The sequence below is a fragment of the Podarcis vaucheri genome (genome assembly GCF_965113315.1).
Source record: "Podarcis vaucheri genome assembly, chromosome: 11".
NCBI classification, from domain to species: domain Eukaryota; kingdom Metazoa; phylum Chordata; class Lepidosauria; order Squamata; family Lacertidae; genus Podarcis; species Podarcis vaucheri.
In genome coordinates this window covers 51663222-51678372 of record NC_138749.1, presented here as the reverse complement: position 1 = coordinate 51678372, position 15151 = coordinate 51663222, and the positions used below count along the sequence as shown (strand labels likewise).

The following is a 15151-nucleotide window of genomic DNA, read 5'->3' as shown; positions in this document are numbered from 1 at the left end:
GGCGTCACAATGGGGGGTGGGGGCGGTACCCACCGGGTGCCATGTCTGTGGGGGTAACAAGAAGGCCCCCTGTGGGGGCGCGAGCTGCCATCGCGCCGCCACAACTGCACGTGGAGGATCCTCCGTTTGTGGCTGCAGCCACGAGCAGAGGATCCCGGCGCCGGCGGCAAACTATGTACAGCGCATGTGCGGCATTGCTACCTATGGCACACATGCACCCTACGTAGTAACGCCCCACCCTGGGTGTCACAGCGCCTTCGTTCGCCCCTGGCCAGGCGGGGGAGCTGCTGCTGAGGAGGGTGGGTACCAGCGTGGCCGCCCACTCTCCTCCTGGTCTTATTCCCTGGGGCGGGCCAGACCCTGGGGTTTGTGCGACCGGGTACAAACACAGCAGCTTAGGCACAACTCCTTGTGTGGAGCCAGGCCTCATTTGAAGGAGCCAGCTTTGGGGGGTGCCTGTTTGTTCCCCCTCGCCAAATTGCGTCCGGGGCCACCTCCCCACATCTCTGGGTTTTTAAGCAGAGGTTGGATGGCCGTCCGTCACAAAGGTTCCTGAATTTCAAGGGGTTGGGGTCCCTTCCAACTTTACAATTCTGTGGTTCCTCACTTACGGTACTATTTACCCTAGGGCTGGCCATTTCCCACGCTAGCTAAAGATGGAGTCTCCATATTCAGAGGAAACATGGCCCTGAATTCTGTTTGTCGAGGAGCAAAAATATAGGTGGGCTGTTATGCTAGTTGGGCACTGTGGAAAACTGTAGTAGAAATGGCTCTGTGCTGATGCCTGACAGAAGTTATTGGCAGGGCTGGATTTAGGTTTGAGGAGGCCCTAAGCTAACTGAAGGTAATGGGGCCCTTTATATGTCCAGCTGTCCTTTGTCAACAACAAATTGCCGCTGGTTTTTTTTGCTTTGAATATATGCTATATGGTAATTTATGGACTTAATAGGTATGTAGGTTTTATTTTACAGTGGTGCCCCGCAAGACGAATGCCCCGCAAGACGGAAAACTCGCTAGACGAAAGAGTTTTCCGTTTTGGAGGTGCTTCGCAAAACGAATTTCCTATGGGCTCGCTTCGCAAGACGAAAATGTCTTGCGAGTTCCTGCTGGTTTTTTTCCCCTCCCCCCCTTTTTCTAAGCCGCTAAGCCGCTTATCAGCTGATCCGATCAGCAGATAAGCTGCTAAAAGCCACTAATAGCGCTAATAGCGCTAATCCGCTAATCCGTCAATGGGCTTGCTTCGCAAGACAAAAAAACCGCTAGACGAAGAGAATCACAGAACGGTTTCTTTTCGTCTTGCGAGGCACCACTGTATTTGTTTTTTATCTTATATTTTGGAAATGTACCTCCAGGTTTTTGCCCTTTAATTTTTTTGGGGGGGGCAAGAGAGTGGGGCCCTAAAAGCTATAGCTTGTTTAGCTTATACGTAAATCCCGCACTGGTTTTTGGACTACACCTTCCATAAGCACCAGCCAGCATGATGATCCCATCAGAGAGATTGGCGGTTCTGGTCCAAAATATCTGGCGGGCATCATGTTGACTACCCTTGCCTTAGAGGCACAAGATAGATTGGATTCTTCTGGCTCTATTCAGAGTTACCGCTGAGGAGACTGAATCGATCAATGACCCGGTTACCTTTGACAGATTCAGTACAGAAGGTTTTCCCTCAGGATGTAATCTAAAAGTCATCACATTTAAGAGGTACCTTGCTGTTGATTTCAAAAATGGATTGCAATGCTGGAATCACTGTAGCTTTTGAAAGACAACCAGCTATGCTGTGGGATGTTTCTAGCCCTTTGATGAAAACAAAACTACAGATTGCAGTTTCCAGTAAAAAAAAATATTAGAGGAAAGCATTGTCCAGAAACTTTTATTGGCTGAATTTGGCTGTATCAGGTAAACAGAACACAAACTGTCACCGTTGTTATGATGACGCAAACCAGCAATGTCAGGAGCAGCGCAATGAGGCAACATCGCGAGTGTTTCCTTTCTCTCTCCTTCTTTTTCAGTAAGGTGTCATATCCTGGTGTGTAAATATCTTCCAACCAGTACTGCAGGTCGTTTGGGTTTTCCTGCAACAAAATTGACTGGGTTCTTTCTTGTGCGTAGACAATCAACAACAACATCATGCAGTTGAATATATTTTGGCTACCACTGAAAAATGAACTATGGCCACCCCAGATATGTCCAAGGGCTTTCAACCTGCAACAGTTCAGACCAGGGGTCAGCAATCTTTTTCAGCAGGGGGCTGGTCCACTGTCCCTCAGACCTTGTGGGGGGCCAGACTATATTTCAAAAGGGGGGAAAGAACAAATTCCTATGCCCCACAAATAACCCAGAAATGTGTTTTAAATAAAAGCACACATTCCACTCATGTCAAAACACCAGGCAGGCCCCACAAATAACCTAGAGATGCATTTTAAATAAAAGGACACATTCTACTCATGTAAAAGCATGCTGATGCCCAGACCGTCCGCGGGCCGGATTTAGAAGGCGATTGGGCCAGATCCAGCCCCCGGGCCTTAGTTTGCCTACCCATGGTTCAGACACTTCAACTTAGTAGCATGAGGGCTAGATGGGGGTGGGGCCACACCTCCATACATAAAATGGTGCACAGCGGACTCAGTGTGATGGACCAGTTTACATACTTGTGAAACTTCATTGGCATGGAAGCTTAACGGAGCAACAATAAACAATTTAGAAAGAATGAAAACACACTGACTTGCATCCTGGCTTTTTGTACTGTCGATAGGAACTTATTCCATTCACAGAGTGACCACTCCCATAAGTGCAACCTTCCTTCCATGAATGGAAGCGCTTTCCATGCACAGAGCCAAAAGTTAGGATCTGGGCTTCTGCAAGCAGCCCCAAAGCTTAGTGCTCCTTTTGCTCTGTGCGGTACCCAATTTCCCCAGGTACTTAAATGTCCAGTATCTCAGGCACAAATAAAACAGTGTAGTTCTAGGGTTGCCAACCTTTTGGGGCCCATGCTTATATTTGCAAACCAGAAAAAGTGTTGCTGGCATTACCCCAAACTATTGACTTGGTTGAAACAGAATGCTTCTTTCATGTCTAATTTCAGCTGGGGAAAGAGGACATGTGCGAATCATGGAAGGTCTCTATGGGTGTCTATGGGCATCACATTACCGACCCCGGTATAATTTTTTTGTGGGGGCAGATGTGATTTTGCAGAATTGTACCTTTAGATAGTGAGCCAGGCTAGAGTTTAAGGAATGTCTGTCGTAGTCTTGGACAGTCCAGGATGGGTATTTTTTCCCCTCCTTCCAGCTGTCATCAGGGAAGACATCACTGTAAAGAGGATTTCTTTTGATGGTTGATTTCAAGGTGATTGGTGTAATGTGTTTTCCAAGGGTTTTATCTATAGCTGCAGGATGGGGCTCACTCACTTCCACGATAGGCTGCTCACGTAAATTTTTCTTTTCTCTCTGGAAGATACACATACGAAAAGGATGAAGGCTGTCATCAACATTTACCTAAGAGCATATTATTTCACAGACTTCCTCTGGAGCTTAACAAAGCCCTTTACAGTAATCATCAGCTAATCCTCATAGCTTTGAAAATCTTCTGTTGAGAGGAACAGTCATCTTTGTTCTTGTAATATGGTCAAATTACTATACAAATCTGAAAAGTTCTTTAACAACCTGGTCACAAGAAAGGCTTGACTAAGATTCAACGATTATTCATGGAATTCAGATATAGATGAATACAAAGCAACTTGATGCCAAAACACATTATTTTAAAGCAGCAATTTACCTACATATGCAGCAAAAGCTGACAGCAGGCGGCTATATTTCCTTATTCATCATCACCAAAGCGAGAGAGTTCCTATTACTTTTCACCCTGGAAGTGGAATGCCAATTCAAACTTCCCAGTTCAAAATCCAAAACTTTAGCCAGGTATCATTAATTCCACAAAAGACTGATTATTACACATTAATAAATTGAATTATAGGTTTCCTCCAGACGATCAGCATTTTGCAGCAGAGATGCCAGGAATTTAGCTTTGCACAGTTAAACTATATTAAAGCATATTATTGTCCTAGAACACTGAATCTGCTTAAACAAACAGACAAACTTCATTGTTTTTGTGGTTAGGAAAGTGATGAGGAAATGTGCTGAAAAGTGTGGACTGAACAAACGATGGACATGAACGTGTATAAATACCCCACAAGCAAATCATGTTAATGGATGCCACAAGCCTAATTTCTTTACTTTTTATAATATTTTTGTTTAAAAAATTTCAACATAAAATACAAAAATCGTCCTAATTTACAAAACATAATAAATTAAAAAAACAAAAAATAAGGAGAGAAAGAGATGAAATAACTGTAGGGCCCTTTATTATATTCATATCATATATACATATCCAATCATTTATCTACACACAGAATAGACCTTCCCATCTCCCACCTAAGCCTACTTCTTCTCCCGGTCTCTCAGTCTGGAGACCTTTTTCTGCCCTGTCTTTCATGCAGGGACCCTGCTCCTCCAACTGTCCTCTTCCTATGTATGCCATACTCAGTCTGAAGTAAATATATTTCTTTATATTTGGAAGCCAATTCTCTCCCCTCTCTCTCTCTCTTTCTCTCTCCTGCTCCTCTGAGGGTCAATATTTTGGTCGAAGCACCTAGAGTAGAAAGCACCTTTTCCTCTTTCCTATGTGTAAACTCACAGAATGTTGACTTCCTGACAAGGTTCACGGTTTCCAAGCAGAAGCCACGACCATGAACTGCAATCCTGCGCCACCTTGCATCAGGCAAACTCCTCATTCCCTTTCCCCTTGCTTCAAAAGCAGAAAACAAAATCAGTTGTGGAATATGCGCCACAAGATTTTCCCAGGTGCAAGTCATGGTTTAAAAAGCAAGACGTGCAGGAAAGCACGTTCTCCTTCATGGAGAGCATGTGTTGCGGTGGGGGCCGCCAGGACACTCCAAAGTTGGGGCGGGCTAATTGATCATTGGCCACTGATGCGATTGGGGCTTCCCTCGTTGTTGGGAAGAAGTTAATGTTGCCATTTGTTGATTGACAACCAGGAATGCAAAAACTCCTTGCACGAGGCTAGGGCTTCCTTTTTCACCCGTTTATCGGATTGCCCCCCCCCCCTATATTTAGGGTTGTTCGCTTTGATCTTGCTATGCCTGTCATGGGGTCGTTTGCTCTTGGGGCAGGGGCCCAGTAGGAATTTTGTCCATCTGGCTGATTGGCTGGGGCCATTTGGTTTTTGCCTACTGCGTAGCAAATCGCCACAACTTGTACGGTTGCAGTTAGGCATTGGCTTATGGTTTGGTTGGTTGAGGGCATGGATTGGCTGTGCCTGCCCCTCTAATGCTGCTGCTGCAAGGGATTCCGTTAAAGGAATTGGGGGCTAACTATTGCTTGTCCACCCTGTCAAGGGGGCTCGGGCCACTGCAAGAGCTCCTGGCTGCATTTGGGGTGGGCTGAGGGCAGGTTCCCTGCTCCGTAGCTACCCCCAAGTGTATTCCCCTATTCTGACTTTCGCAGGCGTGCAGAATGCCAGTCTGTCCCCCACGGTGGGGGCAGATAGTCGCAACCAGTGCCTAAGCAACCACTCATATGTTTGTATTTTAATAAAGTTGTGGCCAGAATTATGCCAAAAACCTTAAACAAAAAATTTGGTGGTGATGTGTGAGTTATTGGGGTGGCCCTGGGGACCTCGACATGCAAAAGGATGCTTCTTCCAATGAGTAGCGTCTCTCAGAGCCAATGAGATGAAGAAGCGAGGGAGCCAATCATGGGAAGAATAAACGAGACTATCTGGGAAGATACTTGCGTACCAGATGGAATTCTGATTGTTCACCATTAAAGGGAAAGGTTGCAGGTACACACACCATGCTTGCAAAGCAGAGAAAAAGATGTAATCAAGCGCGAAATAATTGCTGTCTGTTTTTGGATTGCAGCCAGAGAGATTGCAAGGAAATCGTTAGAAGGAACCCTGTGCAGGAGGATTCTGGCATTCACACCCCTTTCACATGCCTAAGTTGCCAAGCCTGCTTTAGAGCTCTAAAATTATCCTCGGCTACTGCTAGAGAGTGAATCGATCTGCAGTGCCCGCCAGCTGCAGTTTTAGCTCCTGTCGGTTTCCATATGCCATTTCTGAGCCCTGACATATCCTCCGATCAGATTATCTTGCATGTCTTTTGTGAATCGTGGTTTGCCCCCTTGAGCTTTCATGAGCCTAATTGAAATGGCACCACCGCAATAGCTTATCTTGTGTGTGTGTGTGTGTGTGTGTGTGTGTGTGTGCGCGCGCGCATGCCGTCACCCTATTATGTATTTAAAGTTCTTCAGAGATGCTAATGATGTCTCAGGCTTGCGAACTGGATATGGAAAAGAAGGGCTATTTTACTACTGGTGCTATTAGGGTGGGGTGGGAGATGGATGTGGAAAAAGGCATAAAAATAATGTGATCTGAGTGTGATGGTTATTTTAAAAAGTGTTGAGGGGAAAGAAGAAAATCAGAAATCAGAATGTACAGTGGTACCTCGGGTTACATACGCTTCAGGTTACAGACTCCGCTAACCCAGAAATAGTGCTTCAGGTTAAGAACTTTGCTTCAGGATGAGAACAGAAATTGTGCTCCGGTGGCGCAGCAGCAGCCTGGGAGGCCCCATTAGCTAAAGTGGTGCTTCAGGTTAAGAACAGTTTCAGGTTAAGAGCAGACCTCCGGAACGAATTAAGTACGTAACCAGAGGTACCACTGTACTCTTAAGAGACAATGTGCTGTGGTGTTAGTACACTCTTAGGTCACAGATGTGCTCCCACATACCACTGGGGATGGCCATTAGAGGGACATAGCTGTCAACTTACAGATTTGAAAATAAGGGACCAGCAGCCTTGAAAATAAGGGACCAGCAGCCAAAATAAGGGACCTGCAGCCTCACCTGTTCCAGGCACCCCAGTCTTCCTGTCCTCCTGCAATTTGGTCAAACTCATGCTGGTAGCTCCGAGAACACTGTCCAACCAACTTTGTAACCAGAGGTTCAACTGAATAGAATCTGAATCACATGCACCACAAGACCTATGCAGCCTCAACTTAAGATGGCTCCCCAGCCTGGCTTTGCACTGCAAAGTTTGCAGCAGCACGTGCAACAAAATGGCGTCCAGCATTCAAAAACCTCCTCAGCTTGCATTAACTAGCCACACACAAGGCATGCAAGCTCCACCCCCCCAGTCATTCTTAGACTTCTTGTTGGGTGAGCAACACAGCCAAGCAATACTGTTGGAGCCTCCCTCCTCCCTGGCCGGCAGGGAGGGAGGGAGAGGAGCTGCTTCCTTTGAAATTTAAGGGACATTTAAGGGACATCCATCAATAAGGGACAGCAGCGGGACATGGCCCTGGAATAAGGGACTGTCCCTTCAAATAAGGGACACTTGACAGCTATGTAGAGGGATCATTTATTCAGTGACAGATCTCATGTTATGCACACAAAAGGGCCCCGGTGCAATCCTTGTCATATCAGGTAGCAGGTAATAGGAAGACCCCTGGGTCCTGAGAGCCTTGAATACTAGTAGCAGTTAGAATAGACAGTAAGGCTGGCCTATATATGGATATATCGTCGAAAACCACTGTGAAGACCATATTGTGATATAGGTTTCATATTTATTGACCTGGGAATATATCGCAAATGATGCGTGTGCTATGCAAAAATCACAGTGGGGGATAAACCTGGAAGCCAGCCACTGCTTCTCTCCATTCGTGCGACCCGTTAACTCCGCCAGCTCAAATCTCCCCTGCCTTCTGTAGGGGGCAGTGAATCATGAGCAGACACCGGCAAAAATCAGAATGCAGGAAAAACGGTGAACCCAGCCAATGCCTCTACGTAGATCCATTCTTATTTCAGACATTGTGATATATATATTGCAATATTGAGCTGGTGATATATCACTATGTTGAAAACCAGGTGTCGCCCAGCCCAAATAGACAGTGCTGAGTTAGAGATACAATTGGTCTGATCTGTATAAGGCATCTGCTTTTGAATTATGGTGCTGAAGGAGACTCTTGAGAGTCCCATGGACTGCAAGAAGATCAAACCTCTCCATTCTGAAGGAAATCAGCCCTGAGTGCTCACTGGAAGGACAGATCCTGAAGCTGAGGCTCCAATACTTTGGCCACCTCATGAGAAGAGAAGACTCCCTGGAAAAGACCCTGATGTGGGAAAAATTGAGGGCACAAGGAGAAGGGGACGACAGAGGACGAGATGGTTGGACAGTGTTCTCGAAGCTACCAGAATGAGTCTGACCAAACTGCGGGAGGCAGTGGAAGACAGGAGTGCCTGGCGTGCTCTGGTCCATGGGGTCACAAAGAGTCGGACACGTCTAAACAGCAAAGTATAAGGCATTGCCCCGTTAAAGAGGAGTAGCCACAGAAGTGGTGCCTGGCAGATGATATTGGACTACAATTCCCGTTATCCTGGACTACAGACCATTCTGTAGCTGATGGAAGTTGGAGTCCAACCACATCTGAAGAGCATTACATTGGCTTCCCCCTAACACGATGAATTAGTGCTGGAGTTTGAAATTTCTTGTGAAATTGTGAGAGCAATTGTTAGAAGAACGAAACCTTTTCGTAGAGGCCATGGATGGCATCTGGCGTTGCAGGAATGTCTGGCCTTCTGTGACCTTCCCAAAGCATCTGGCTGGCTGCAGTTAGAAGCAGAAGACTGGCTTGCATGGAGATGATTCTGCAGGGCAGGTCTTGTCTTCAAAGATGTAAATTAGTTTCAGTTCAGCCACTTTTGGGGGGTGAGTAGGTCACATTCAGTAATGGGTTTTCTCCCCCATCGGTCCTTACTGATCAGCTGCACGGTGATGTCTGAGAACATTGATGTACATCCAGATCTCATTTTTTATCATCACCATGAACAACATTGTTCAAGTATACGCACTTGGCTTTGTAGAGTGGCTTAGGCAACTGCACCTCTGAGCACATGTGGACCGAAAGCAAAGACAGAGTTTGGATTGGATTTGATATCCCGCTTTATCACTACCCTAAGGAGTCTCAAAGTGGCTAACAATCTCCTTTCCCTTCCTCCCCCATAACAAACACTCTGTGAGGTGAGTGGGGCTGAGAGACTTCAGAGAAGTGTGACTAGCCCAAGGTCACCCAGCAGCTGCATGTGGAGGAGCGGGGAATTGAACCCAGTTCACCAGATTATGAGTCCACTGCTCTTAACCACTACACCACACTGGCTCTCCAGACAGATCAGAAAGTAGTATAATTGGGGGGGGGGGGCAGGCCATGTGACTTGGTCCACAGGCTGTAAAACTGGCTGGTGTGTCCAAGTGTAAGTGGAAGCATTGCAAGAAGATCGACGTTGCAGTCAGTCCTCGCTGTGACTACTACAGAGGTTAAATGGAGGGAGGGAGGAAGCTTATGAGTTTATTTGCATCATAAAAGCTTCCACATGGAATTCTGATTGCTTACCATTAAAGGGAAAGCCTGCAGGAAATTGTTTTTTGGAACCTGAGGATCAGACGACCTCTAGCCAACGCATGTCTGCTTTTTGCAGTTCACACACAACACTCTTACATCCTGATCCTACAAATTTTCCTGGAAGTTCATGTGTTTAATGGGACTTATTGTCTAGAGAGAGCTGCCTTATTTGGGTAATCTTCACTACTGCTTTAGTTTGGCTTTCTAAAGTCTATATGTGATGAGTAATTCAGTAGCCCTAGTCGGTTCGTGCCAGTCTGCATGGTATGGCTCAATTTGCTCTTTTACTGTAGGGATAACCTGCAGGAAAATCTACTGTAATGAGTATATAAGCAACACACCCAACTGCTAGGTAGTGCTGTACCATAAATTTAAGTCTTGTCCTCTTCTTGTGGCAAAGGACATGTTTGCTTTGTAACAGGTCCATTCCTTGCTCCAAACTAGTATTTCCAAATGCCTCAGGTTAATCACATGCTAGTCCATCCCTGGACATAGAATAGGTAAAGGTAAAGGGACCCCTGACCATTAGTTCCAGTCGTGGATGACTCTGGGGTTGCAGTGCTCATCTCGCTTTATTGGCCAAGGGAGCCGGCGTACAGCTTCCGGGTCATGTGGCCAGCATGACTAAGCCGCTTCTGGTGAACTAGAGCAGCACATGGAAACACTGTTTACCTTCCCGCGTTTTTATCTACTTGCCCTTTGACGTGCTTTCGAACTGCTAGGTTGGCAGGAGCAGGGACCAAGCAACAGGAGCTCACCCTGTCGCGGGGATTCGAACTGCTGACCTTCTGATCGGCAAGTCCTAGGCTCTGTGGTTTAACCCACAGCGCCACCTGCGTCCAGACATAGAATACCCTCCAATATTTCTCCTATGAAAATAGGGATATCCTATTCAATCATCATTTTATTTATACCCCATCCTTCTGCCCCAGCCACTCTTCCAACATACAGAAAAATACAACAAAACATTAGGCATTAAATAACCTTCCCTATACAGGGCTGCCTTCAAATGTCTTCTAAAGGATGTATAGTTACTTATCTCCTTGGTTTGGAGGAGTCGCATAACTCCGTTCCCTCCTCCATTTCTCCAATGAAAATACAGATGTTGTAAGGAGAAATGGGACATTCTGGGATCAAATCAGGAACTGGGACGGCTTCTGTAAATCCAGGAATGTTCGTGGAAAATGGGGACACTTGTAGGGTTTGAATAGCCTAGACTAGAAGCACAAAGGTCAGATTCTAGGATTTTTTTTGTGGCTACTTGCCAAGAAAGAGCCTGAACATCACATCTGTTAAGATTAATCTGCAGCCATGGTCTTATTAGTAAGAGTCTCACACCCTCCGATTACAACGCTATTGTGGTATGGACCTGAGAGAGCTGGGCACAAGTTCAGTTTGAGCTTGGAATTTGTTGGGTGGCCATAGGTAAAATGACTAGCTTTTGGGTTCAGTTTGCCACCTGTAGCATGATGATGAGGCAGGTTTGCTTCTTACGGGTTTCATGTGGATGAACAAAGGGTGTGTAATGTGATTAGGGAAAAGAGAAGGTTAATTGTAGTCACTCCAGCTAGCGGCCATATGTTCTGAAGCAGGCTCCTCACCAAACAGCTAATTGTCAGGCTTATTGTATTTCTAACAGGCATCCTTGTGCACAAGCCCAGCTGCTGCCGCACGTGTGTAGTTGGATCGGGGCCAGAGAGTCTAAGTGTGTGGTTTAGCAAAGAAAAGGAAGACCGCTCTCTCTTTCGCGGGGCAAAAATTTTCAGTGCAAAGGCCGATAGGACTTGGGCAGGCTTTACCTTCCATTATCTGAAATTAGATGAGAGGGGAGGAAATAGACTCCCCCAAAGCAGATTTTTTAAAAAGTCAAAAGATAGACTATTGGTCTGAAACCCGAGTTACCTGTCATGGCGGCCTCAGAATTTGGTGGAAAATAAATGAAAACACTTTTAGGCAGAGGAAAGCACTTTCAGAAGCACAGGGGGGCACATTAATCTGAATGATCTCTCGGTAAAGGTCGTGACAATCTCACAAACACAGCACGGAGGCAGCGAGTCCGAAGAAGCAAGTGTTTGTTAAAATAAAATGAATTCCAGGGCTGGGAATTTAGGTTGCTTTCAGGGTTTAATGACTTCAGGAACCTAGAGGTCACTCACATCTCTTCTGAAAAGGAACACGAAACACACACACCCCACTCCTATTCCGGTCTTAACTAACCCTTAACCTCATTAGGCCTTTCGTCCTAAAACAAAACACGCTATTCATCAAGCATTCATTCTACACAGTGCGTACATCATGTTTATTTTGATATCTGGAACATGTAAGACATATGCAGTTTCTCCTTATTTTTTGATCGTTAAAACAAGGGGGGGCGCGTTAACAATTAAGGCGGCAATCTCAAACGTAATTATTTCCAAGTAAAACTTGCTGAAATTGGTCAGACTCATTCCTAAGTCAGCATGGATAAGATCAGGCTTTAAGTTTGGGCCTATCAAGGAATGTGTTTCTGTTTAATTTTACATTTCAATAAGACATTCTCCCAGAAAGCTCTCTGAAGGTTTAAAATATAGGGTTTCTTTTAATGCCTCGCATCTCTCTCTCTCTCTCTCTCTCTCTCTCTCTCTCTCTCTCTCTCTCCCAGGTTGGACCATACTTTCTTCTTCTTCTTTTAAAAAAGGAAACTCCTTTAAGCCCTGACAGACAAACCTGAGAGTTTTTATTGATCTGCATTATGAGGTACCAAACACATACACTGGGAAGGGGGGAAGGGAAGAGAAATATATGCAAATACTTTAGTGTAACAGTTGCTGAAAATCAAATTTTATTAAAGGGTTGTCTGCATGTGCGAACCAAGGGCGTGTGGTTGCTGTGGGGAAAGCATTTAAAGTCTCTTTTAGATGGCCATGCGCAGGATTCGGCACATTGGCAAGTGCTTGAAAAACAGCACTAAACAGTGAATGCTGAAGGCTGAATGTTGGTGAATGTGCACACTTGGCTTACTGTGGACACACACCCAACATTTTCAGCAGCCATCATGAGCTGTGTGGCAATAAGCCTCAAGTCCTGTGCTCAGAACTGAGGGTCCCCACACATGTATCCCAAGTGCTCTTATGACACAAGTGAGATAAGCTGAGCTAGTGTTTAAAGAATACAGTGGTGCCCCACAAGACGAAAAACCCGCTAGACGAAAGGGTTTTCCATTTTTGAGCTGCTTCGCAAGACGATTTTCCCTATGGGCTTGCTTTGCAAGATGAAAACGTCTTGCGAGTGTTCCGATTTTTTTCCGTTCCCCCCCTTTTTCTAAGCCGCTAAGCCGCTAATAGCCTTTTAGCCGCTAATCCGCTAAGCCTTTAATAGCCGCTAAGCCTTTAATAGCCGCTAAACCGCTAATAGCGCTAATCCGCTAAGCCGCTAATAGGGTTGCTTCGCAAGACGAAAAAACTGCTAGATGAAGAGACTCGCGGAACGGATTAATTTCGTCTTGCGAGGCACCACTGTATGTGTTCTAGCCAGTGCCGGATTTATGTATAAGCTAAACAAGCTACAGTGGTACCTTGGATTTAGAACTTAATACATTCTGGAGGTCCATTCTTAACCTGAAACTGCTCTTAACCTGAGGTACCACTTTAGCTAATGGGGCCTCCTGCCACCGCCGCACCGCCAGAGCACAATTTCTGTTCTCATCCTGAAGCAAAGTTCTTAACCCGAGGTACGATTTCTGGGTTAGCGGAGTCTGTAACCTGAAGCGTCTGTAACCCGAGGTACCACTGTATAGCTTAGGGCCCCACTCTCTTGGGGGCCTCAAAAAAAAATTAAAGGAAAATAACCTGGATGTACATTTCCAAAATATAAGATAAAAAACAAATAAACTAAAACCTACTTACAGCAACAGTGTTTTGTATTGTGTAGGCTCCTTAGATGTAAGTAATGGGCCCCGCCTGCTAGCCTGCTCCCTAAAATATCATTGGTTTGCTCATTTCTAGATATAGGGTGCCTACATTCTGCATGGACTGGTGGCATGTCAACATGTGCAAATGGCTTTAGATACCTACTAGGCCCATAAATTACCATATAGCATATATTCAACACAAAAAACAGCTACAATTTGTTGACAAAGGACATCTGGACATATAAAGGGCCCCATTACCTTCAGTAGCTTAGGGCCTCATCAAACCTAAATCCAGCCCTGGTTCTTTCCCACACAGCATCTCTGTCACAACCTTCATAACTGAAGGTTCCTTCCAGATGCTTCTTTTGTGGGTGAGATTCAACGGCATACCAGTAAATTCAAGTTGCATAACAGATTTGCATGCCTGCCCGCCCCCAATTGGATTTTTGGCTATAGGAAAAGCGTGGGGAGCTGCACTGGAGAAAGTTTGGGTAAGAATTGTTTGACGTGACATTGTATGAGCTCTCTGCAAACCAACAAGATGAATGCTCAATAATCTGCCGGCATCGTATAATCTCCTCTCAAATTTGTGCAAGTAATTCAGGGTGAATGCTTGATAAACAGCATATAGGGAAGAGACCAGAGAGGACTGGTGATTGTTTTGAAGTGGTACCAACTGATCAATGGCGGCCAGCTTTCATTTTAAAGCTGTATTCCCCCCCCCCCCCTCAGATTTGCTTCCTTTAGGTTTGGTTTGACTGTGAAGCCCTCCAGTTATAATGCCATATGACAATATCTACCAAAAACATGAAACTATCATGCCAGCAAAAATGAATTTAAAATATCAAACCACTTAAGTCTAAAGCATAGGAGCAAAACTAAGTCAGGGATGTTGCCATGATGGGATACAGGGTTTCCCAGTCCAGTGAAGTTCTCTGTAAAAGGTACAACAACAAACCATTGAATTAGTAGAGGATTAATCTGGTGCTCTAGCAACTTACCTGCGAATAGACTCTGTTGTGCCATTGCTGTTGCCCAGGAAGATGTGTGTCTGGAAAATTTGCTAGCCAGGTTTGTAAAAAGACAGAGGTTTTTGCTAAGGATTTCACGTCTAGCTGCAAGAATTTGTCGGGGTGGTTGTTGTTTGGCAGTGCAGAGAGATCCATGTTTCTCTGTTACATATTGGTGAAAGCCAGTTGCTCTACGCCAGAGCAGCTCCTATCTTCTTCTATAATTAATTAAGTGAACAAGGATATTGCCTTTCTCCTACCTGAAACTGTAGCTGACTGATGTCAGGCAGATACATATCCTATTGTCTGCACATGAAAACGAGCAACATGGCTGCTCCTTTTAAAGCAGCCTTTCTCAACTTGTAGGTCCCCAGATCTTATTGAACTACAACTCTCATCACCCCTAGCAAGCAAGGCCAGAGCTCAGGGATGATGGGAGTTGTAGTCCAACAACACCTGGGGACCCACAGGTTGAGAACCACTGCTTTAAAGGATTAGCCGATGTTTTCAAGAGCTGGTCTGAAGGGAAAGGAAATCTCTAAACATGATGATCAGTTACCAGATGCCCGAGGTGAGTGCAGCAAAAGTTGCAGAAGTAGCGATTTCTGCAGCAAGTATGCATAAAAATGACACCAGAGCTTACAATGTAAAATGTAGCTTAAAAAAAAAACCCCAATCCCAACTTTATTGCTACGGCAGCATTTCAGATGTCTATTCAAAACACTCTTGACTGTCACAAGATAATCACTGGCATGAAATACAGCACATTGTGGTAAAG

At 45.3% G+C, this 15151-nt stretch overlaps 1 protein-coding gene across 1 annotated transcript; it reads right to left on the bottom strand.

The window, feature by feature from the left end:
- Positions 1 to 1891: 1891 nt before the first annotated feature.
- MINAR2 (membrane integral NOTCH2 associated receptor 2) lies at positions 1892 to 14654 on the bottom strand. The gene is made up of 3 exons (XM_082191670.1): positions 14365 to 14654; positions 3201 to 3446; positions 1892 to 2072 (listed from the first exon to the last, which is right to left on the bottom strand). Exons 1-3 carry the CDS (start codon positions 14527 to 14529, stop codon positions 1893 to 1895), a joined length of 591 nt encoding a protein of 196 aa, XP_082047796.1. The 5' UTR covers positions 14530 to 14654; the 3' UTR covers position 1892.
- Between the last annotated feature and the right edge of the window lie 497 nt (positions 14655 to 15151).

Excerpts from the sequence above, each read along its gene's own strand:
- MINAR2 (XM_082191670.1), bottom strand. The coding sequence starts at position 14,529 with ATGGATCTCTCTGCACTGCCAAACAACAACCACCCCGACAAATTCTTG. Across the intron at positions 3,447-14,364 it reads ACAACAGAGTCTATTCGCAG|AGAGAAAAGAAAAATTTACG; the intron begins GTAAGTTGCTAG and ends TGTATCTTCCAG. Across the intron at positions 2,073-3,200 it reads GCCTGGCTCACTATCTAAAG|GAAAACCCAAACGACCTGCA; the intron begins GTACAATTCTGC and ends ATTTTGTTGCAG.